We start from the raw sequence: 27,896 nt of genomic DNA, 5'->3' as shown, positions 1-27,896 counted from the left end.
ATCGGGAGTAATCCACTGCACAGATTATTGATGGATGCATCCACATATCGGGAGTAATCCACTGCACAGATTATTGATGGATACATCCACATATCGGGAGTAATCCACTGCACAGATTATTGATGGATACATCCACATATCGGGAGTAATCCACTGCACAGATTATTGATGGATACATCCACATATCGGGAGTAATCCACTGCACAGATTATTGATGGATACATCCACATATCAGGAGTAATCCACTGCACAGATTATTGATGGATACATCCACATATCGAGAGTAATCCACTGCACAGATTATTGATGGATACATCCACATATCGGGAGTAATCCACTGCACAGATTATTGATGGATACATCCACATATCGGGAGTAATCCACTGCACAGATTATTGATGGATACATCCACATATCGGGAGTAATCCACTGCACAGATTATTGATGGATACATCCACATATCAGGAGTAATCCACTGCACAAATTATTGATGGATACATCCACATATCGGGAGTAATCCACTGCACAGATTATTGATGGATACATCCACATATCGGGAGTAATCCACTGCACAGATTATTGATGGATACATCCACATATCAGGAGTAATCCACTGCACAGATTATTGATGGATACATCCACATATCGAGAGTAATCCACTGCACAGATTATTGATGGATACATCCACATATCGGGAGTAATCCACTGCACAGATTATTGATGGATACATCCACATATCGGGAGTAATCCACTGCACAGATTATTGATGGATACATCCACATATCAGGAGTAATCCACTGCACAAATTATTGATGGATACATCCACATATCGGGAGTAATCCACTGCACAGATTATTGATGGATACATCCACATATCGGGAGTAATCCACTGCACAGATTATTGATGGATACATCCACATATCAGGAGTAATCCACTGCACAGATTATTGATGGATACACCCACATATCAGGAGTCATCGACTGCACAGATTATTGATGGATACATCCACATATCGGGAGTAATCCACTGCACAGATTATTGATGGATACATCCACATATCGGGAGTAATCCACTGCACATATTATTGATGGATACATCCACATATCGATAGTAATCCACTGCACATATTATTGATGGATACATCCACATATCAGGAGTAATCCACTGCACAGATTATTGATGGATACATCCACATATCGGGAGTAATCCACTGCACAGATTATTGATGGATACATCCACATATCGGGAGTAATCCACTGCACAGATTACTGATGGATACATCCACATATCGGGAGTAATCCACTGCACAGATTATTGATGGATACATCCACATATCGGGAGTAATCCACTGCACAGATAATTGATGGATACATCCACATATCGGGAGTAATCCACTGCACAGATTATTGATGGATACATCCACATATCGGGAGTAATCCACTGCACAGATTATTGATGGATACATCCTCATATCGGGAGTAATCTACTGCACAGATTATTGATGAATACATCCACATATCGGGAGTAATCCACTGCACAGATTATTGATGGATACATCCACATATCGGGAGTAATCTACTGCACAGATTATTGATGGATACATCCACATATCGGGAGTAATCCACTGCACAGATTATTGATGGATACATCCACATATCGGGAGTAATCCACTGCACAGATTATTGATGGATACATCCACATATCAGGAGTAATCCACTGCACAGATTATTGATGGATACATCCACATATCGGGAGTAATCCATTGCACAGATTATTGATGGATACATCCACATATCGGGAGTAATCCACTGCACAGATTATTGATGGATACATCCACATATCAGGAGTAATCCACTGCACAGATTATTGATGGATACACCCACATATCAGGAGTCATCGACTGCACAGATTATTGATGGATACATCCACATATCGGGAGTAATCCACTGCACAGATTATTGATGGATACATCCACATATCAGGAGTAATCCACTGCACAGATTATTGATGAATACATCCACATATCAGGAGTAATCCACTGCACAGATTATTGATGGATACATCCACATAACGGGAGTAATCCACTGCACAGATTATTGATGGATACATCCACATATCGGGAGTAATCCACTGCACAGATTATTGATGGATACATCCACATATCGGGAGTAATCCACTGCACAGATTATTGATGGATACATCCACATATCGATAGTAATCCACTGCACATATTATTGATGGATACATCCACATATCAGGAGTAATCCACTGCACAGATTATTGATGGATACATCCACATATCGGGAGTAATCCACTGCACAGATTATTGATGGATACATCCACATATCGGGAGTAATCCACTGCACAGATTATTGATGGATACATCCACATATCGGGAGTAATCCATTGCACAGATTATTGATGGATACATCCACATATCGGGAGTAATCCACTGCACAGATAAGTGATGGATACATCCACATATCGGGAGTAATCCACTGCACAGATAATTGATGGATACATCCACATATCGGGAGTAATCCACTGCACAGATTATTGATGGATACATCCTCATATCGGGAGTAATCTACTGCACAGATTATTGATGAATACATCCACATATCGGGAGTAATCCACTGCACAGATTATTGATGGATACATCCACATATCGGGAGTAATCTACTGCACAGATTATTGATGGATACATCCACATATCGGGAGTAATCCACTGCACAGATTATTGATGGATACATCCACATATCGGGAGTAATCCACTGCACAGATTATTGATGGATACATCCACATATCAGGAGTAATCCACTGCACAGATTATTGATGGATACATCCACATATCGGGAGTAATCCATTGCACAGATTATTGATGGATACATCCACATATCGGGAGTAATCCACTGCACAGATTATTGATGGATACATCCACATATCAGGAGTAATCCACTGCACAGATTATTGATGGATACACCCACATATCAGGAGTCATCGACTGCACAGATTATTGATGGATACATCCACATATCGGGAGTAATCCACTGCACAGATTATTGATGGATACATCCACATATCAGGAGTAATCCACTGCACAGATTATTGATGAATACATCCACATATCAGGAGTAATCCACTGCACAGATTATTGATGGATACATCCACATAACGGGAGTAATCCACTGCACAGATTATTGATGGATACATCCACATATCGGGAGTAATCCACTGCACAGATTATTGATGGATACATCCACATATCGGGAGTAATCCACTGCACAGATTATTGATGGATACATCCACATATCGGGAGTAATCCACTGCACAGATTATTCATGGATACATCCACATATCAGGAGTAATCCACTGCACAGATTATTGATGGATACATCCACATATCGAGAGTAATCCACTGCACAGATTATTGATGGATACATCCACATATCGGGAGTAATCCACTGCACAGATTATTGATGGATACATCCACATATCGGGAGTAATCCACTGCACAGATTATTGATGGATACATCCACATATCGGGAGTAATCTACTGCACAGATTATTGATGAATACATCCACATATCAGGAGTAATCCACTGCACAGATTATTGATGGATACATCCACATATCGGGAGTAATCCACTGCACAGATTATTGATGGATACATCCACATATCGGGAGTAATCTACTGCACAGATTATTGATGAATACATCCACATATCGGGAGTAATCCACTGCACAGATTATTGATGGATACATCCACATATCGGGAGTAATCCACTGCACAGATTATTGATGGATACATCCACATATCGGGAGTAATCCACTGCACAGATTATTGATGGATACATCCACATATCGGGAGTAATCCACTGCACAGATTATTGATGGATACATCCACATATCGGGAGTAATCCACTGCACAGATTATTGATGGATACATCCACATATCGGGAGTAATCCACTGCACAGATTATTGATGGATACATCCACATATCGGGAGTAATATACTGCACAGATTATTGATGGATACATCCACATATCAGGAGTAATTCACTGCACAGATTATTGACGGATACATCCACATATCAGGAGTAATCTACTGCAGAGATTATTCATGGATACATTCACATATCAAAAGTAATCCACTGCACAGATTATTGATGGATACATCCACATATCAGGAGTAATCTACTGCACAGATTATTGATGGATACATTCACATATCAGGAGTAATCTACTGCACAGATTATTGATGGATACATCCACATATCAGGAGTAATCCACTGCACAGATTATTGATGGATACATCCACATATCAGGAGTAATCCACTGCACAGATTATTGATGAATACACCCACATATCAGGAGTAATCAACTGCACAGATTATTGATGAATACATCCACATATCAGGAGTAATCAGCTGTACAGATTATTGATGGATACATCCACATATCAGGAGTAATCCACTGCACAGATTATTGATGAATACATCCACATATCAGGAGTAATCCACTGCACAGATTATTGATGGATACATCCACATATCAGGAGTAATCGACTGCACAGATTATTGTTGGATACATCCACATATCAGGAGTAATCGACTGCACAGATTATTTATGGATACATCCACATATCAGGAGTAATTCACTGCACAGATTATTGATGAATACATCCACATATCAGGAGTAATCCACTGCACAGATTCTTGACAGATACATCCACATATCAGGAGTAATCCACTGCACAGATTATTGACAGATACATCCACATATCAGGAGCAATCCACTGCACAGATTATTGATGAATACATCCACATATCAGGAGTAATCCACTGCACAGATTATTGATGGATACATCCACACATCAGAAGTTATCTACTGCACAGATTATTGATGGATACATCCACATATCAGGAGTAATCCACTGCACAGATTATTGATGGATACATCCACATATCAGGAGTAATCGACTGCTCAGATTATTGATGGATACATCCACATATCAGGAGAAATCCACTGCACAGATTATTGATGAATACATCCACATATGAGGAGTAATCGACTGCACAGATTATTGATGGATACATCCACATATCTGGAGTAATCAACTGCACAGATTATTGATGGATACATCCACATATCAGGAGTAATCCACTGCACAGTTTATTGATGGATACATCCACATATCAGGAGTAATCTACTGCACAGATTATTGATGAATACATCCACATATCAGGAGTAATCCACTGCACAGATTATTGATGGATACATCCACATATCAGGAGTAATCCACTGCACAGATTATTGATGGATGCATCCACATCTCGGGAGTAATCAACTGCACAGATTATTGATGGATACATCCACATATCAGGAGTAATTGACTGCACAGATTATTGATGGATACATCTACATATCAGGAGAAATCCACTGCACAGATTATTGATGAATACATCTACATATCGGGAGTAATCAGCTGCACAGATTATTTATTAATCGACTACACAGATTATTGATGGATACATCCACATATCAGGAGTAATCGACTGCACAGATTATTGATTATTTGACTGCACAGATTATTGATGGATACATCCACATATCAGGAGTAATCGACTACACAGATTATTGATTAATCGACTGCACAGATTATTGATGGATACATCCACATATCAGGAGTAATCGAGTTACACAGATTATTGATTAATCGACTGCACAGATTATTGATAGATACATCCACATATCAGGAGTAATCCACTGCACAGATTATTGATGGATACATCCACATATCAGGAGTAATCCACTGCACAGATTATTGATTAATCGACTGCACAGATTATTGATGGATACATCCACATATCAGGAGTAATCAGCTGCACAGATTATTGATGGATACATCCACATATCAGTAGTAATTAGCTGCACAGATTATTGATGGATACATCCACATATCGGGAGTAATCGACTGCACAGATTATTCATGGATACATCCACATATCAGGAGTAATCCACTGCACAGATTATTGATGGATACAACGACATATCAGGAGTAATCGACTGCACAGATTATTGATGGATACAACGACATATCAGGAGTAATCGACTGCTCAGGCTATTGATGGATACACCCACATATCAGGAGTAATCAACTGCACAGATTATTGATGGATACACCCACATATCAGGAGTAATCCACTACACAGATTATTGATGGATACATCCACATATCGGGACTAATCGACTGCACAGATTATTGATGGATACATCCACATATCAGGAGTAATTGGCTGCACAGATTATTGATGGATACATCCACATATCGGGAGTAATCGACTGCACAGATTATTGATGGATACATCCACATATCGGGAGTAATCGACTGCACAGATTATTGATGGATACATCCACATATCAGGAGTAATCCACTGCACAGATTATTGATGGATACACCCACATATCAGGAGTCATCGACTGCACAGATTATTGATGGATACACCCACATATCAGGAGTAATGGACTGCGCAGATTATTGATGGATACATCCACATATCGGGAGTAATTTACTGCACAGATTATTGATGGATACACCCACATATCAGGAGTAATCCACTGCACAGATTATTGATGGTTACATCCACATATCGGGAGTAATCGACTGCACAGATTATTGATGGATACATCCACATAACGGGAGTAATACACTGCACAGATTATTGATGGTTACATCCACATATCGGGAGTAATCAGCTGCACAGATTATTGATGGATACATCCACATATCAGAAGTAATCGACTGCACAGATTATTGATGGATACATCCACATATCGGGAGTAATCGACTGCACAGATTATTGATGGATACATCCACATATCGAGAGTAATCGACTGCACAGATTATTGATGGATACATCCACATATCGGGAGTAATACACTGCACAGATTATTGATGGATACATCCACATATCAGGAGTAATCCACTGCACAGATTATTGATGGATACATCCACATATCAGGAAGTAATCCACTGCACAGATTATTGATGGATACATCCACATATCGAGAGTAATCGACTGCACAGATTATTGATGGATACATCCACATATCGGGAGTAATCAGCTGCACAGATTATTGATGGATACATCCACATATCAGAAGTAATCGACTGCACAGATTATTGATGGATACATCCACATATTGGGAGTAATCGACTGCACAGATTATTGATGAATACATCCACATTTCGGGAGTAATTCACTGCATAGATTATTGATGGATACATCCACATATCGGGAGTAATCGACTGCACAGATTATTGATGGATACACCCACATATCAGGAGTAATCCACTGCACAGATTATTGATGGATACATCCACATATCAGGAAGTAATCCACTGCACAGATTATTGATGGATACATCCACATATCAGGAGTAATCGACTGCACAGATTATTGATGAATACATCCACATATCGGGAGTAATCCACTGCACAGATTATTGATGGATACATCCACATATCGGGAGTAATCGACTGCACAGATTATTGATGGATACATCCACATATCGGGAGTAATACACTGCACAGATTATTGATGGATACATCCACATATCAGGAAGTAATCCACTGCACAGATTATTGATGGATACATCCACATATCAGGAGTAATCGACTGCACAGATTATTGATGAATACATCCACATATCGGGAGTAATCCACTGCACAGATTATTGATCGATACATCCACATATCGAGAGTAATCGACTGCACAGATTATTGATGGATACATCCACATATCGGGAGTAACAGACTGCACAGATTATTGATGGATACATCCACATATCAGGAAGTTATCCACTGCACAGATTATTGATGGATACATCCACATATCAGGAGTAATCGACTGCACAGATTATTGATGAATACATCCACATATCGGGAGTAATCCACTGCACAGATTATTGATGGATACATCCACATATCGGGAGTAATCCACTGCACAAATTTTTGATGGATACATCCACATATCAGGAGTAATCCACTGCACAGATTATTGATGAATACATCCACATATCAGGAGTAATCCACTGTACAGATTATTGATGGATACATCCACATATCGGGAGTAATCCACTGCACAGATTATTGATGGATACATCCACATATCGGGAGTAATCCACTGCACAGATTATTGATGGATACATCCACATATCAGGAGTAATCCACTGCACAGATTATTGATGGATACACCCACATATTAGGAGTCATCGACTGCACAGATTATTGATGGATACATCCACATATCGGGAGTAATCCACTGCACAGATTATTGATGGATACATCCACATATCGGGAGTAATCCACTGCACAGATTATTGATGGATACATCCACATATCAGGAGTAATCCACTGCACAGATTATTGATGGATACACCCACATACCAGGAGTCATCGACTGCACAGATTATTGATGGATACATCCACATATCGGGAGTAATCCACTGCACAGATTATTGATGGATACATCCACATATCAGGAGTAATCCACTGCACAGATTATTGATGAATACATCCACATATCAGGAGTAATCCACTGCACAGATTATTGATGCATACATCCACATATCGGGAGTAATCCACTGCACAGATTATTGATGGATACATCCACATATCGGGAGTAATCCACTGCACAGATTATTGATGGATACATCCACATATCGGGAGTAATCCACTGCACAGATTATTGATGGCTACATCCACATATCGGGAGTAATCCACTGCACAGATTATTGATGGATACATCCACATATCAGGAGTAATCCACTGCACAGATTATTGATGGATACATCCACATATCGAGAGTAATCCACTGCACAGATTATTGATGGATACATCCACATATCGGGAGTAATCCACTGCACAGATTATTGATGGATACATCCACATATCGGGAGTAATCCACTGCACAGATTATTGATGGATACATCCACATATCGGGAGTAATCTACTGCACAGATTATTGATGAATACATCCACATATCAAGAGTAATCCACTGCACAGATTATTGATGGATACATCCACATATCGAGAGTAATCGACTGCACAGATTATTGATGGATACATCCACATATCGGGAGTAATCAGCTGCACAGATTATTGATGGATACATCCACATATCAGAAGTAATCGACTGCACAGATTATTGATGGATACATCCACATATTGGGAGTAATCGACTGCACAGATTATTGATGAATACATCCACATTTCGGGAGTAATTCACTGCATAGATTATTGATGGATACATCCACATATCGGGAGTAATCGACTGCACAGATTATTGATGGATACACCCACATATCAGGAGTAATCCACTGCACAGATTATTGATGGATACATCCACATATCAGGAAGTAATCCACTGCACAGATTATTGATGGATACATCCACATATCAGGAGTAATCGACTGCACAGATTATTGATGAATACATCCACATATCGGGAGTAATCCACTGCACAGATTATTGATGGATACATCCACATATCGGGAGTAATCGACTGCACAGATTATTGATGGATACATCCACATATCGGGAGTAATACACTGCACAGATTATTGATGGATACATCCACATATCAGGAAGTAATCCACTGCACAGATTATTGATGGATACATCCACATATCAGGAGTAATCGACTGCACAGATTATTGATGAATACATCCACATATCGGGAGTAATCCACTGCACAGATTATTGATCGATACATCCACATATCGAGAGTAATCGACTGCACAGATTATTGATGGATACATCCACATATCGGGAGTAACAGACTGCACAGATTATTGATGGATACATCCACATATCAGGAAGTTATCCACTGCACAGATTATTGATGGATACATCCACATATCAGGAGTAATCGACTGCACAGATTATTGATGAATACATCCACATATCGGGAGTAATCCACTGCACAGATTATTGATGGATACATCCACATATCGGGAGTAATCCACTGCACAAATTTTTGATGGATACATCCACATATCAGGAGTAATCCACTGCACAGATTATTGATGAATACATCCACATATCAGGAGTAATCCACTGTACAGATTATTGATGGATACATCCACATATCGGGAGTAATCCACTGCACAGATTATTGATGGATACATCCACATATCGGGAGTAATCCACTGCACAGATTATTGATGGATACATCCACATATCAGGAGTAATCCACTGCACAGATTATTGATGGATACACCCACATATTAGGAGTCATCGACTGCACAGATTATTGATGGATACATCCACATATCGGGAGTAATCCACTGCACAGATTATTGATGGATACATCCACATATCGGGAGTAATCCACTGCACAGATTATTGATGGATACATCCACATATCAGGAGTAATCCACTGCACAGATTATTGATGGATACACCCACATACCAGGAGTCATCGACTGCACAGATTATTGATGGATACATCCACATATCGGGAGTAATCCACTGCACAGATTATTGATGGATACATCCACATATCAGGAGTAATCCACTGCACAGATTATTGATGAATACATCCACATATCAGGAGTAATCCACTGCACAGATTATTGATGCATACATCCACATATCGGGAGTAATCCACTGCACAGATTATTGATGGATACATCCACATATCGGGAGTAATCCACTGCACAGATTATTGATGGATACATCCACATATCGGGAGTAATCCACTGCACAGATTATTGATGGCTACATCCACATATCGGGAGTAATCCACTGCACAGATTATTGATGGATACATCCACATATCAGGAGTAATCCACTGCACAGATTATTGATGGATACATCCACATATCGAGAGTAATCCACTGCACAGATTATTGATGGATACATCCACATATCGGGAGTAATCCACTGCACAGATTATTGATGGATACATCCACATATCGGGAGTAATCCACTGCACAGATTATTGATGGATACATCCACATATCGGGAGTAATCTACTGCACAGATTATTGATGAATACATCCACATATCAAGAGTAATCCACTGCACAGATTATTGATGGATACATCCACATATCGGGAGTAATCCATTGCACAGATTATTGATGGATACATCCACATATCGGGAGTAATCCACTGCACAGATTATTGATGGATACATCCACATATCAGGAGTAATCCACTGCACAGATTATTGATGGTACACCCACATATCAGGAGTCATCGACTGCACAGATTATTGATGGATACATCCACATATCGGGAGTAATCCACTGAACAGATTATTGATGGATACATCCACATATCAGGAGTAATCCACTGCACAGATTATTGATGAATACATCCACATATCAGGAGTAATCCACTGCACAGATTATTGATGGATACATCCACATATCGGGAGTAATCCACTGCACAGATTATTGATGGATACATCCACATATCGGGAGTAATCCACTGCACAGATTATTGATGGATACATCCACATATCGGGAGTAATCCACTGCACAGATTATTGATGGATACATCCACATATCAGGAGTAATCCACTGCACAGATTATTGATGGATACATCCACATATCGAGAGTAATCCACTGCACAGATTATTGATGGCTACATCCACATATCAGGAGTAATCCACTGCACAGATTATTGATGGATACATCCACATATCGGGAGTAATCCACTGCACAGATTATTGATGGATACATCCACATATCGGGAGTAATCCACTGCACAGATTATTGATGGATACATCCACATATCGGGAGTAATCCACTGCACAGATTATTGATGGATACATCCACATATCGGGAGTAATCCACTGCACAGATTATTGATGGATACATCCACATGTCGGGAGTAATCCACTGCACAGATTATTGATGGATACATCCACATATCGGGAGTAATCCATTGCACAGATTATTGATGGATACATCCACATATCGGGAGTAATCCATTGCACAGATTATTGATGGATACATCCACATATCGGGAGTAATCCACTGCACAGATTATTGATGGATACATCCACATATCAGGAGTAATCCACTGCACAGATTATTGATGGATACACCACATATCAGGAGTCATCGACTGCACAGATTATTGATGGATACATCCACATATCAGGAGTAATCCACTGCACAGATTATTGATGGATACATCCACATATCGGGAGTAATCTACTGCACAGATTATTGATGAATACATCCACATATCGGGAGTAATCCACTGCACAGATTATTGATGGATACATCCACATATCGGGAGTAATCCACTGCACAGATTATTGATGGATACATCCACATATTGGGAGTAATCCACTGCACAGATTATTGATGGATACATCCACATATCGGGAGTAATCCACTGCACAGATTATTGATGGATACATCCACATATCGGGAGTAATCCACTGCACAGATTATTGATGGATACATCCACATATCAGGAGTAATCCACTGCACGGATATTCAGATTAAAGCCCAAAGAAGAAGCCGTTCATCCCCACAAGGAGATTAATCCATTTTCGCTTTGTCTTCTAGGTTTTGTAATTTCTACGTTGTAAAGAGAGAATCACAATTGTTTAATTCTTTTTTTTATATATATATAATTGTATATTTAATTCTATTTCTAGATTAAATTTCTAATTTAATTATTTAAATCTCTTGAATCTTATTAGATTACAAATAACTCCTGGCAAATACAATCAGATTATTTTTTCCTATTTTCTTTCGAGATATTTTTTTTCAAAAATTTTTGAATTTTTCCGTCTGATATTTGAATTGAAATAATTTTCTGCTTTCATTTTTTTTTTTTTTTTGTTATTGATTAGGATTTTTTTTTTTTTCCATCATTTTGTTTCTGAGTATTTTTCTATTTTTATTAAGTTGGATTCTGGAGGTCAGTGGAGTTTTTCCTCTTCTCGTTGCGTTAGATTTGGTGGATGAATATTCTCTGCTGCATTTTTAGGTGTCTTTACATTGGGAAGAAGAAAGATTGGAAATGCAAGAACAAAACGAATTTCCTGACTCCGTGTAGGCAGCTGTGATTTATCGGAAACGCTCCGGACGGTTCGTGTTTTTTATACTTTGGAATCACTAATAGAACATTTTTTTGTGTAGAAACGATCTGCGTCAAAGCCTGAGAAGTTCCTGACACAAGAGCAAGTCGTGGCCGCGGGGTGACATGACACAATTGTATTTAATGTCACTTAACAGGAATTGCACAATCATTACAGCCACAACCCGGCATTTTCTGCATTCAGACTTTTAGGGGTTTATCTGCAATTTTATTTTTCTTTTTTTTTTTGTAAAAAAAAAAAATAATTGTCTTTTTGGCGAGAGAAAACGAAACCCTTTGATAATTTTTCTTTGCACGTGTCTGAATTTGTCCATTTGCTTCTCGCCAAAGGGGTAACAATAGATTAAAGCACAGTTAACCCTTGCAATGCAAAAATGCCTGCAATTCAAAGAGAAGTATTTAGCAGAATTGCTACGACCCTGTGTCGGCCTCGGAGCCCCGCAGCACCTTGTGCCACATAGCGAGCTGCACATTCCTATTGGATGAAAGGGGTTAATATTTTATGGTTTTGACTGCAGGCGAAGTTATGATGTATTTGGAAAATCCAGGAATGAAAAAAAAAAAAGACAAATTAAGGTTGAAATAATTTCCGTGGTTCTTTGCTGGTAACACAATCTTAAAGGGGCGGAATCCACCCTTTATAATATGTGTGTTCCTCACTGTTCCGGGGGGGGTGGAGCCTCTCATTTACATGACACTGTTCCTTTAAGGTTTTATAATTCACAAATATTAATTAGATAATGTTACCCCAGAAATAGATTTTTTTTAAATAAATCTAATTGTGAAATTTTCCAAATATTAATAAAAAAAAAAAAAAAAGTAAGTTTAAAATTTTCAAATATTTAAGGAAATTTTAGGAGAAATTAAATAAAAAAAAAAAAAACACATTTCAAATTACTCAAAATCTTGTCTGTTATGTAATTATTTTAATGAAAAGCTCATTCATTGAACTGTGATTATTTTATGACTTTAATGATTACACAATCGTCTAACGATCTCTTGAATCGTGAAAAAAAAATAATTAAATGACTTTGATATAATAACGGCTGAAATATCAAATACTATTAAATCCCAATTTGGAGATTTTGACTTTTCTTGGCTCTTTACCCAGAAAAAATACAAAACAATTCAAATGTATAAAGTAAAAATTGTAAGTAAAGACAAAGAGAGGATCTAAGAGACCAACAACATGTCTCCTAGAAGATCGGAAGCTCTGCAGCCCGCTCCGGAGATGGGAAGCTCTGCCGCCCGCTCCGGAGATGGGAAGCTCTGCCGCCCGCTCCGGAGATGGAAAGCTCTGCCGCCCGCTCCGGAGAGACGGAAGAAAACGCTCAACAAATGATTGCACTTTTACCATCTTGTTCTTTCTCTTACAAATAAAATTAATCTTTCTTTAAAAAAAATAAATAAATCACAAATAATTGAAGTTAAGTCTTCGAATTCTGCCTTAAATGAAGATGGTGTTTTTGTCTTTTTTTTGCCTGTAGGTGATCAGCAGGGACTCGGGGAGGTGACGGGGATATTTATGTCGGCTCGGAGGAATGTCTTCCCCGTCAGCTCCAGGAATGCATCAATGCTCTGTAATTATAAGCTGTATAATAACTGTGAATTAAACATTGCTCATTATGGATTACAGGCCAGGTGTTCCTCTGCCTGTCTTATCAAGAGCACATTTGCATTTTATTACCTTCTAATTGAAATGAATTCTCTCTTGCAGACATACCTGAGATGCCTCAGTGAGACAAGGAACCTCACCCTAGGGTGACACCGAGTGCACCACAAAGCCGGGCACGGTGCACTCCACAGCTGGCGGAGGTCACCGCACAAATGCACTCATTATTATAGAGACCATCGGACTGTGCGGTGTGTGGTGGGCAGTGGGCGGTGGGCAGTGTGCGGTTGCAGTGTGTGGTGGGCGGTGGGCAGTGTGTGGTGTGCGGTGGGCAGTGTGCGGTGGGCAGTGTGCGGTGTGTGGTGGGCGGTGGGCAGTGTGCGGTCTGTGGTGGGCGGTGGGCAGTGTGCGGTGGGTGGTGGGCAGTGTGCGGTGGGTGGTGGGTGGTGGGCAGTGTGCGGTGGGTGGTGGGCAGTGTGCAGTGGGTGGTGTTCGGTGGGCAGTGTGTGGTGTGGTGGGCGGTGGGCAGTGTGCGGTGTGCGGTAGGCAGTGTGCGGTGGGTGGTGGGCAGTGTGCGGTGGGTGGTGGGCGGTGGGCAGTGTGCGGTGGGTGGTGGGCAGTGTGCAGTGGGTGGTGTTCGGTGGGCAGTGTGTGGTGTGGTGGGCGGTGGGCAGTGTGCGGTGTGCGGTAGGCAGTGTGCGGTGGGCAGTGGGCGGTGTGCGGTGGGCAGTGTGTCGTAGGCGGTGGGCAGTGTGCTGTGTGCAGTGGGCGGTGTTCGGTGGGCAGTGTGCGGTGTGGTGGGTGGTGGGCAGTGTGCGGTGGGCTGTGGGCAGTGGGCGGTGTGTGGTGGGCTGTCATGTGGATGCTCTCAGGATCACTCCTCACTGTTATTGAAATTACACTTCAGTGCACATTATACAAATATCACACAAGGCACAGTGAGCGCGATGTGGAGAGCACTATGGGGTGAGCACTACAGCATCACTATGGGGTGGTCACTATGGGGTGAGCACTACAGGATCACTATGGGGTGGTCACTATGGGGTGAGCACTACAGGATCACTATGGGGTGGTCACTATGGTGTGAGCACTACAGGATAACTATGGGATGGTCACTATGGGGTGAGCACTGTGGGGTGAGCACTATGGGGGGGATCACTATGGGATGATCACTATTGGATGATCACTATGGGGTGAGCACTACAGGATCACTATGGGGTGGTCACTATGGGGTGAGCACTATGGGGTAATCACTACAGGATCACTATGGGGTGGTCAATATGGGGTGAGCGCTATGGGGGATCACTATGGGGTGAGCACTGTGGGGGGATCACTATGTGGTAATCACTACAGGATCACTATGGGGTGAGCACTATGGGGTGAGCACTGTGGGGGGATCACTATGGGGTAATCAGTACAGGATCACTATGGGGGAATCACTATGGGGTGAGCACTGTGGGGGGATCACTATGGCGTAATCACTACAGGATCACTATGGGGTGGTCACTATGGGATGGTCACTATGGGGTGAGCACTATGAGGTGAGCACTATGGGGGATCACTATGGGGTGAGCACTGTGGGGGGATCACTATGGGGTAATCACTACAGGATCACTATGGGGTGAGCACTATGGGGTGAGCACTGTGGGGGGATCACTATGGGGTAATCAGTACAGGATCACTATAGGGGAATCACTATCGGGTGAGCACTGTGGGGGATCACTATGGGGTAATCACTACAGGATCACTATAGGGTGGTCACTATGGGGTGGTCACTATGGGGTGGTCACTATGGGGTGAGCACTATGAGGTGAGCACTATGGGGGATCACTATGGGGTGAGCACTATGGCGTAATCACTACAGGATCATTATGGGGTGGTCACTATGGGGTGGTCACTATGGGGTGGTCACTATGGGGTGAGCACTATGGGGTGAGCACTATGGGGTGATCACTATGAGGTGAGCACTATGGGGCGAGCAGAGGGAGGGGGGTGATTAGTGTAACATTAGCCCTGGCGGATGACTTTATTGTAACCCAATCCCTATGTTGCAGTGTCCCGGCCTCGGCTGGGCTCGCTGCTCGCCCTTCTTGCACTTCTTGCCTTGTCAGGCCCCATTAGGTGAATGGTGAGTGTATAATTAGAGCTGAGGCTTCTGCTGCTCTGAGATCTTCTGTACAAACATCTCCTCACATACCAGGAACCTGCTCCACTTCCCACAGGTAAATACCTGGTGAGACAGATTCCTGCAGCTCCTCCGGCAAAGAAAGAAGAGCGGGAGCACCTGCCCCGCCGCTGAGGGAGGGGAAAGGCCCCCTAAAATCTCCATCCCGGGGTTCTGATCCTACTGATCAGCTACAATGTATCAGCCTGAGCTTCATGGAAACCCTCAGCACCGCCCGCTCTGCAAGCCCTGGGGTCCCAGCACCTGCCCCCTGCAGTAGGGGAACCCTGAAGCCAGCGCTGGTCCCTGAAACCCCCAGTTACGACAGAGGGACCCCACAAGAGACAACACGATAAATAACTACTGGCATGTCTCCAAAAAGGAAGGTTCAGTCCACTCGAACAGAGAACCATAATACACCCATAAGAATACACATATAAGGGGCACCCGAATACACCGCCAAAACACAAAGGATGCCCTAATATACCCTCAAATCACAAGGGGCACCCTAATGCACCCCCAAATCACAAGGTGTATCCGAATACACCCCCAAATCACAAGGGATGCCCTAATACACCCCCAAATAACAAGGTGTATCCGAATACACTCCCAAATCACAAGGGATGCCCTAATACACCCCCAAATAACAAGGTGTGTCTTAATACACCCCCAATTCACAAGGGACGCCCTAATACACCCCCAAATAACAAGGGGTGTCCTAATAAACCCACAATTCACAAGGGGCGCCCTAATACACCCCCAAATCACAAGGGGTACCCTAATACACCCTCAAATAACAAGGGGTATCATAATACACCCCCAAAACACAAGGGCGCCCTAAAACATGCCCAAATCGTAAGGGGCATCCTAATACACACCAAAATCACAACGAGCATCCTAAAATGCCCCCAAAACACAAGGAGTGCCCTAAAACAAAGAGTACAGAACAGCCCAATATCACAAGGATCAGCAGCTGAGCTGCATCCAGAGCCAACCACAAAGACGCGAAAACCCAGAGAGGAGCGAGAGAGTCTAAGTAGTAAAGTATATATATATATACATCCATATATACTATAAGTGTCCACTCACACTGTATATATGATGTGATAACAAGACATAATCCGGCAATAAATACCATCAATATAGGAAAGTAACGAGTGCAAGAAATTCTATCAATCTAATGAAAAGAAAAGCAAATCTATACATTGTAAACCCCCGAATAGATCTGACTACTATCATCTATCTATTATCTATTATCTATCATCTATCTATTATCTATCTATCTATCATCTATCTATTATCTATCATCTATCTATATATTATCTATTATCTATTATCTATCATCTATTATCTATCATCTATCTATCATCTATCTATCATCTATTATCTATCTATATATTATCTATTATCTATCTATTATCTATTATCTATCTATTATCTATTATCTATCATCTATCTATCATCTATTATCTATCATCTATCTATTATCTATCTATTATCTATCTATTATCTATCATCTATCTATCTATTATCTATCATCTATCTATCATCTATCTATTATCTATCATCTATCTATCATCTATTATCTATTATCTATATATTATCTATCTATTATCTATCTATCATCTATCTATTATCTATTATCTATCTATTATCTATCATCTATTATCTATCATCTATCTATTATCTATCTATTATCTATCATCTATCTATTATCTATCATCTATCTATTATCTATCCATTATCTATCTATCTATTATCTATCATCTATCTATTATCTATCTATTATCTATCTATCATCTATCTATTATCTATTATCTATCATCTATCTATCTATTATCTATCTATTATCTATTATCTATTATCTATCTTATCTATTAGCTATCATCTATCTATCATCTATTATCTATCTATTATCTATCTATTATCTATTATCTATCTTATCTATTATCTATCATTTATATATTATCTATCTATCATCTATCTATTATCTATTATCTATCTATTATCTATCTATTATCTATCATCTATCTATTATCTATCTATTATCTATCATCTATCTATTATCTATCTATTATCTATCATCTATATATCTATTATCTATCTATTATCTATCATCTATTATCTATTATCTATCTATCATCTATCTATTATCTATCCATTATCTATCTATCTATTATCTATCTATTATCCATTATCTATCTATCTATTATCTATCTATTATCTATCTATCATCTATCTATTATCTATCATCTATATATCTATTATCTATCTATTATCTATCATCTATTATCTATTATCTATCTATCATCTATCTATTATCTATCCATTATCTATCTATCTATTATCTATCTATTATCTATCTATCATCTATCTATTATCTATCATCTATCTATGATCTATCTATTATCTATCTATTATCTATCTATTATCTATCATCTATCTATCTATTATCTATCATCTATCTATTATCTATCCATTATCTATCTATCATCTATCTATTATCTATTATCTATCTATTATCTATCTATCTATCTATCATCTATCTATTATCTATCCATTATCTATCTATCTATCTATCTATCTATTATCTATCTATTATCTATCTATCATCTATCTATTATCTATCTATCATCTATCTATCATCTATCTATTATCTATTATCTATCTATTATCTATCTATTAGCTATCATCTATCTATTATCTATCTATTATCTATCTATTATCTATTATCTATCTATTATCTATCTATCATCTATCTATTATCTATCTATCATCTATCTATCATCTATCTATCATCTATCTATTATCTATGATTTATTATCTCTCTCTCTATCTATGGTCGGTCTATTCTCTCTATCACACATACACATATCTGCCCGATCTTGTCTTTCCTGCTTTCATGTTTTTCCCTTTAAGCAAAATTTAAAAAAAAAAAGTTTTGTGAGTTTTCTTGTTTTCTTCCAGGTGACTGCAAAGAGCAAATCCCGACACCTTGTATCATCATCATCACCTGATTGTTGTCAAGACCGGAGGTCGCAGGTCCCCACACACCCGACCCTGTGTGACATCGGCCGACACTGTCTGCACAGAGTAATAACGATGATACGACCACCACACAGCACACTATGTACAGGATCACAGAGAATAATCCCACTGATGATAATAATCCCACACCCATAGTCGGGTACTCACCACCAGATCGGATATGTAGACAGAACCGGGCAGAGTCCACAGAGAAAAAGCAAATATCCAAAAGAGAACATTGTCCGGGAGGAGAAGGGGGAGAACCAGGAGCCGGAGCTCAGATTCTTCTCTTCTTCAATGGAAAATTAAATGATAAAAAAAATCCAAAAAGATCCAGAAATGCAGCAAAAATAGTGAGAACTTCAAATTATTGAGCAGGAGCGACTCTCCTCCTGTGCTGGGTGCTGCAGGCAGGTGGGCAGGAGCCGACTCTCCTCCTGTGCTGGGTGCTGCAGGCAGGTGGGCAGGAGCCGACTCTCCTCCTGTGCTGCAGGCAGGTGGGCAGTAGCCGACTCTCCTGTGCTGGGTGCTGCAGGCAGGTGGGCAGGAGCTTGTCTCTATTTTGTGGGTGTTGCAGGTAGGTAGGAACCTGTTCTGGGCACAGGTGGGTGGATAACTTGGTTTCCTCTAATATTGGGAAGGCAGCAGGTTAGAAGCCAGGCTCTCTTCTTGTACTGGGCAGGTGGACCAGAACCAGGCTACCTCAAGTACTGGGCAGGTGGGCAGGAGCCTGGCTCTCCTATAGTCCTGGGCAGCTGGGCAGGAGCCTGGCTCTCCTGCAGTCCTTGGCAGGTGGGCAGGAGCCTGGCTCTCCTGTAGTCCTGGGCAGGTGGGCAGGAGCCTGGCTCTCCTATAGTCCTGGGCAGCTGGGCAGGAGCCTGGCTCTCCTGTAGTCCTGGGCAGGTGGGCAGGAGCCTGGCTCTCCTGTAGTCCTGGGCAGGTGGGCAGGAGCCTGGCTCTCCTGTAGTCCTGGGCAGGTGGGCAGGAGCCTGGCTCTCCTAAAGTCCTGGGCAGGTGGGCAGGAGCCTGGCTCTCCTATAGTCCTGGGCAGGTGGGCAGGAGCCTGACTCTCCTATATTCCTGGGCACGTGGGCAGGAGCCTGGCTCTCCTATAGTCCTGGGCAGGTGGGCTGGAGTCTGGCTCCTATAGCCCTGGGCAGGTGGGCAGGAGCCTGGCTCTCCTGTAGTCCTGGGCACGTGGGCAGGAGCCTGGCTCTCCTATAGTCCTGGGCAGGTGGGCAGGAGCCTGGCTCTCCTGTAGTCCTGGGCAGGTGGGCAGGAGACTGGCTCTCCTGTAGTCCTGGGCACGTGGGCAGGAGCCTGGCTCTCCTATAGTCCTGGGCAGGTGGGCAGGAGCCTGGCTCTCCTATAGTCCTGGGCAGGTGGGCAGGAGCCTGGCTCTCCTGTAGTCCTGGGCAGGTGGGCAGGAGCCTGGCTCTCCTGTAGTCCTGGGCAGGTGGGCAGGAGCCTGGCTCTCCTGCAGTCCTGGGCAGGTGGGCAGGAGCCTGGCTCTCCTATAGTCCTGGGCAGGTGGGCAGGAGCCTGGCTCTCCTGTAGTCCTGGGCAGGTGGGCAGGAGCCTAGCTCTCCTGTAGTCCTTGGCAGGTGGGCAGGAGCCTGGCTCTCCTGCAGTCCTGGGCAGGTGGGCAGGAGCCTGGCTCTCCTGTAGTCCTGGGCAGGTGGGCAGGAGCCTGGCTCTCCTGTAGTCCTTGGCAGGTGGGCAGGAGCCTGGCTCTCCTGCAGTCCTGGGCAGCTGGGCAGGAGCCTGGCTCTCCTGTAGTCCTGGGCAGGTGGGCAGGAGCCTGGCTCTCCTATAGTCCTGGGCAGGTGGGCAGGAGCCTGGCTCTCCTGTAGTCCTGGGCAGGTGGGCAGGAGCCTAGCTCTCCTGTAGTCCTTGGCAGGTGGGCAGGAGCCTGGCTCTCCTGCAGTCCTGGGCAGCTGGGCAGGAGCCTGGCTCTCCTGTAGTCCTGGGCAGCTGGGCAGGAGCCTGGCTCTCCTGTAGTCCTGGGCAGCTGGGCAGGAGCCTGGCTCTCCTGTAGTCCTGGGCAGGTGGGCAGGAGCCTGGCTCTCCTATAGTCCTGGGCAGGTGGGCAGGAGCCTGGCTCTCCTGTAGTCCTGGGCAGGTGGGCAGGAGCCTAGCTCTCCTGTAGTCCTTGGCAGGTGGGCAGGAGCCTGGCTCTCCTGCAGTCCTGGGCAGCTGGGCAGGAGCCTGGCTCTCCTGTAGTCCTGGGCAGCTGGGCAGGAGCCTGGCTCTCCTGTAGTCCTGGGCAGGTGGGCAGGAGCCTGGCTCTCCTGTAGTCCTGGGCAGGTGGGCAGGAGCCTGGCTATCCTCCTGTGCTAGGTGCTAGAGGCTGTACTGAGCTGACACTCTGGAGAACAGACTGCAAGTAAATATTAAAAAGAAAAAAAAACTTTGGAGCAGACTCCTTCCCTGCAAGGGCCCAATCAGCAGTTCTTGCCAAGGGGGAATTGTGATGACACCGCTGCTGCTCTGTCAATCAGAGAGGAATGAGCTAATTGCCAGGAGATAGTATTTTAATAGTCATTAGGACATGTTGGCCCACAAGCCCCTCCGCTGCTGCCGCTCCAGTGGGGTCTTTTGCAAGAGGGCAAGATTTAAAGGACTTTAAATAGACAAGGGGACTCCTGGGGTTCATGTAGCTATAACAACCTCACTCCTAGGGCAGGAAAGGGGGGAAAAAGACCCTGCAGGATCCGCACTCCCTCCACTCATTGTCTGCTTCATTTACTGCTCTTATTGTAGGAAAGCGCCATATACAGGAGGCGGAGGAGTCGTGTGCAGACAGGAGTATATAGATGAAGGAGTGATATACGCTGACAATAGGCCAGACTGTCCTGTACTCATATAATCGTAAGCTCCCGGGACCAGTCACATAGTCTACTCCTCTCCTATCTTATGTACCGTAATATATATATGTACGGAATTATTATCGACACATAGTACATGATGTTATATCTCTTCTTCTTCTCTTCTTTTCTTTTTGTACATCTCTCCCTTTCCTTCTATCTTCTTTTTTTACCTCTTATGTCTTTCTTCTTTTCTAGCTCATTTTCTCTTGATTATTCTCTTCTTCTTTCTCTTCTATCACTTTCACTCTTTCTTTAATTCCATGTTTTTTTTCTTTCTTATTTTGTCTTTATGTTTTTTTCTATCTTTTTTCCTGTCCTTCTTTCTTATCTTTCTTTCTCCTTTTTCTTTCTCTTTCCTTCTTTCTTTCCTTTCTTTCTCTCTGTCCTTTTTCTTTCTTTCCTTCTTTCTTTCCTTTCTTCCTGTTTCCTTTTTCTCTTTCTTTCTCTCTTTTCTTCCTTTCTTTCTTTCTTTCTCTCTCTCTCTTTCTTTCTCTCCTAACTCATTCTTTCTTTCTCTCTCCTCTCTTCTTTCTCTCCTAACTCATTCTTTCTTTCTCTCTCCTCTCTTCTTTCTCTCCTAACTCATTCTTTCTTTCTCTCTTTCCTTCCTACCTTCCTTCCTTTTTTTCTGTACGTCTTCTTTCTCTCCTCTTATTTTTCTTTCTTTCTACATCTCTCTCTCCCTTTCCTTCTATCTTTTTTCTTTTTACCGTTTCGGTCTCTCTTTCTCCTTCTCCAGTTCTTCTTCTCATTTTCTCTTTCCAGTACTTGCTATCTAAATCCTTCCTCTCTTTCTTTTATTCCATGTTTTATTTTTTTTCCTCGTTTTGTCTTTTTTTAATCTTTCTTTTTCTTCTTTCTTTCTTTCTTTTTTTTGTTTTAATTCGTTCCTTCCTTTCTTTTTCTCTCATTCTCTCTTTCCTCTTTTTTTTAACATATTTTTCTCTCTATTCCTCTTTTTTCTATCTCTCTTATGCTCCGTTTTTCTCTCTCTCTCACTATTTTTCTCTTTTTTATCTCTCTTCTTCGTTATTTCACTCATTTTTCATGTAGCCTTTGCCACTTGCAGTACTGCTACTCACCACTAGTAGACTGCATATTATGCTATAGACACCAACACCACAGCGCCACCAACTGTGAGACCCAATTCAGAAAGAAGTTCTTTGAAATAGAATAACTTCTGACAAATGACAGAACATTGACTGGAAATCAGTAAGTCAGAGTTCCAGATACTGATACTGCGTTAATACTTCAAGAGCTGCATTCAGGAGTTTCCTACAGTGATGCAACCTACCGTATGTTCAGACTTGTCTTCTTTTATAAACCCTATTTGAGGGAAATGTCATATTCCTCAGTGTCTCACAGCATACTGACACACATTAGGACCCCCCATAGTCAATATGATCCCCACACACATTTTGATGTCCCCACAGCCCCCCCACACACAGTATAATTCACCTCACATAGCATGATGCCACCAGAGTTCCCCTACAAGAATCGGTTATTAAAATAAAAAATAAACATAATGTACTCACCTGACCCCGGATCTCACTGAATCCATAGGACTGTAATAGTCATGGCGAGGGTGAACCGACGTCATTGTGCTGGGGCACACACAGGACATCAGAGTTTTGACACAATGATGTCTCCACTTTGCTCCACAGGCGCCAGGACTTTGACGATGTGTGCGCTACCCTGATATTCAGTATACTGCAGGCCTAAAATGATTTGCGGCCTACAGTACAAAGATCAGTGGAGCAGAAGACCAGAATGGAGAGCAGTGAGGCATGTAGACCAGAAGGGAGAGTGGTGGGGCAGGGAGATCAGAAGGAAGAGTGGTGGGTCAAGGAGACCAGAGCTAAGAGCAGTGGGGCATTTAGACCAAAGTGGAGAGCAGTGGGATAGAGAGATCAGACCTAGAGCAATGGAGAAGGGAGACCAGAAGGGAGAGCAGTGGGGCAGTGAGGCCAGAACAAAGAGCGGTGGAGCAGGGAGATCAGAATGAAGAGTAGTTGGGCATGTAGACCAGAATGGAAAGCAGTGGGACAGGGAGACCAGAACAGAGAGCGGTGGGGCAGGGAGGCCAGAACAAAGAGTGGTAGAGCAGGGAGATCAGAATGAAGAGTGGTGGGACAGGGAGACCAGAAGGGAGAGCGGTGGTGAATGTTGACTTGAAGGGAGAGCAATTTGGCAAGAAGGACAAGAACTAAGAGTGATGAGGCAGGGAAACCAGACTGGAGAGCGGAGGGCAGGTAGACCAGATGGAGAGCAGCGGGGTAGGGAGACCAGATGGGAGAGCAGTGAGACAGTGAGACCAGAACGGAGAACAGTAGGATAGGGACACCAGAATGTAGAGTGGTGGGGCATGTAGAACAGAAGGGAGAGTGGAGGGACAGTGAGATCAGAATGAAAAGCAGTAGGGCAGGGAGACCAGAATGTAGAGTGGTGGGGCATGTAGAACAGAAGGGAGAGTGGAGGGACAGAGAGACCAGACGGAGAGCAGTAGGGCAGGGAGGCCAGAACAAAGATCAGTGGAGCAGGGAGATCAGAATGAAGAGTGGTGGGGCATGTAGACGAGAAGGGAGAGTGGTGGGCAAGGAGATCAGAATGTAGAGCATTGAGACAGGGAGACCAGAACAGAGAGTGGTGGAGCAGGGAGATCAGAATGAAGAGTGGTTGGACAAGGAGACCAGAAGAGAGAGCGATGGTGAATGTTGACTTGAAGGGAGAGCAGTTGAGCAAGGAGGACAAGAACGAAGAGCGGTAGGGCAGGGAAACCAGACCGGAGAGCGGAGGGCAAGGAGACCAGATGGAGAGCAGTGGGGCAGGGAGGCCAGAAGGGAAAGCCGTGGTTCATGTAGACCAGATGGGAGAGCAGTGAGACAGTGAGACCAGAATGGAGAGCAGTAGCACAGAGAGACGAGAATGAAGAGTGGTGGGGCATGTATAACAGAAGGGAGAGTGGTGGGACAGAGAGACCAGAATGAAGAGCAGTGAGACATGCAGAACAGAAGGGAGAGTGGTGGGACAGGGAGATCAGAATGGAGAGCAGTAGGACAGTGAGACCAGAACGGAGAGCAGTGGGGCAGGGAGACCTGAATGGAGAGCAGTGGGACAGGGAGACCAGAATGGAGAGCGGTGGGGCATGTTAACCAGAAGGGAGAGCGGTGGGGCAGGGAGACCAGAATACAAAGCAGTGGAGCAGGGAGACCAAAATGGAGAGTGCTGGGGCAGGCAGACCAGAATGGAGAGCAGTATGGCAGAGAGACCAAAACGGAGAGCGGTGGGGCAGGGAGACCAGACTGGACAGCAGTGTGGCAAGGAGACCAGAGCAGACACAGGTGAGGCAGGTAGACCAGAGCAGAGATCAGTGGGGCAGGGAGACCAGATTGGAGATTAGTGGAGCAGAGAGAACAGAATGGAGTGTGGTGGGGCAGGGAGACCAGAAGGGAAAGTGGTGGGGCAGGGAGACCAGAAGGGAGAGTGGTGGGGCACGGAGACCATGGCTCGCAGGAATTAATTGTATTGGAATGCTATACACGCCGATACAGTTAAAGGGGATCTGTCACCCACTGGGACTTATCAGACTTCTAATATGGGCATACAGGTGATAGAAATGTGAATCTATACATACCTGTATTATTATCATTATTATTACATATTATAGTGCCATTTATTTCATGGCGCTTTACATGTGAAAAAAGGGGTATGCATACAAAAACAATTACAATGATCTTTAACAAAACCTGACGGCGACTGGTACAGGAGGAGCGAGGACCCTGCCCGCGAGGGCTCACAGTCTACAGGAGATGGGTGAGGATACAGTAGGTGGGCGTAGAGCTGGTTGTGCAGCGGTGTTGGGGGAGTGGTGGTTACTGCAGGTTATAGGCTTGTCGGAAGAGGTGGGTCTTCAGGTTCCCTTTGAAGGATTCCACGGTAGCTGAGAGTCTGATATGGTGGGGTAGAGAGTTCCAGAATAGGGGGGATGCACGTGAGAAATCTTGTATGCGATTGTAGCAAGAGGAGATGAGAGGGGAGTAGAGCAGGAGATCTTGTGAGGATCGGAGGCTGCGTGCAGGTATGTACTGGGAGACTAGGTCACAGATGTATGGAGGAGACAGGTTGTGAATGGCTTTGTATGTCATGGTTAGGGTTTTGAACTAGAGTCTCTGGGCAATGGAGAGCCAGTGAAGAGATTGACAGAGAGGAGAGGCCGGGGAATAGCGGGGGGACAGGTGGATTAGTCGGGCAGCTGAGTTTAGGATAGATTGGAGGGGTGCGAGAGTGTTAGAGGGGAGGCCACAGAGCAGGAGGTTGCAGTAGTCGAGGCGGGAGATGATGAGGGCATGCACTAGTGTTTTTGCAGATTCATGGTTGAGGAATGTGCGGATCCGGGAGATATTTTTGAGTTGGAGTCGGCAGGAGGTGGAAAGAGCTTGGATATGTGGTTTGAAGGAGACTTCAGAGCCAAGGGTTACCCCAAGACAGCGAGCTCGCACGACTAGGGAGAGTGAACAGCCATTGACGTTGATAGAAAGGTCAGATGGGAGCGATGAATGAGATGGTGGAAAGATGATGAATTCGGTTTTATCCTTACTAAGTTTTAGAAATCTAGCAGAGAAGAAGGATGAGATGGCAGACAGACATTGTGGGATTCTGGTTAGTAAGGAGGTGATATCGGGTCCGGAGAGGTAGATCTGTGTGTCATCAGCATAGAGGTGATACTGAAAGCCGTGAGCTGTCCCAGGCCTAAGGTGTAGATGGAGAAGAGCAGGGGTCCTAGAACTGAAATCTGGGGGACACTGACAGATAGGGGGTGAGATGAGGAGGTGGTGTGTGAGTCGGAGATGCTGAATGTTCGGTCTGTTAGGTATGAGGAGATCCAGGATAGGGCCAAGTCTGTGATGCCGAGAGATGAGAGTTTGTAGTAAGAGGGAATGGTCCACTGTGTCGAAGGCAGAGGCAGATGACAGGTCCAGGAGGAGGAGGACAGAGTAGTGTCGCTTGGATTTGGCGGTTAGTAGGTCGTTGGTGACTTTAGTCAGGGCAGTTTCAGTAAAATGGTGCGGTCGGATGCCAGATTGGA

At 43.2% G+C, this 27,896-nt stretch overlaps 1 protein-coding gene across 1 annotated transcript in view; it reads right to left on the bottom strand.

The window, feature by feature from the left end:
• The window catches only part of WNT3A (Wnt family member 3A), a 299,427-nt gene extending 278,510 nt beyond the window's left edge, over positions 1-20,917 (bottom strand). Inside the window, exon 1 of the mRNA XM_073677179.1 lies at positions 20,109-20,917. Coding sequence (XP_073533280.1) covers positions 20,109-20,179 — 71 coding nt within the window. The 5' untranslated portion in view covers positions 20,180-20,917. The remainder of the gene's footprint in view (positions 1-20,108) is intronic.
• Positions 20,918-27,896: the final 6,979 nt, after the last annotated feature.

This window comes from Phyllobates terribilis, unplaced genomic scaffold, assembly GCF_046119375.1.
Source record: "Phyllobates terribilis strain yellow unplaced genomic scaffold, ASM4611937v1 Scaffold_4__5_contigs__length_816908805, whole genome shotgun sequence".
Lineage (NCBI taxonomy): Eukaryota > Metazoa > Chordata > Amphibia > Anura > Dendrobatidae > Phyllobates > Phyllobates terribilis.
Note: the sequence above shows the minus strand (reverse complement) of the source record. Positions and strands in the feature narration are given on the sequence as shown.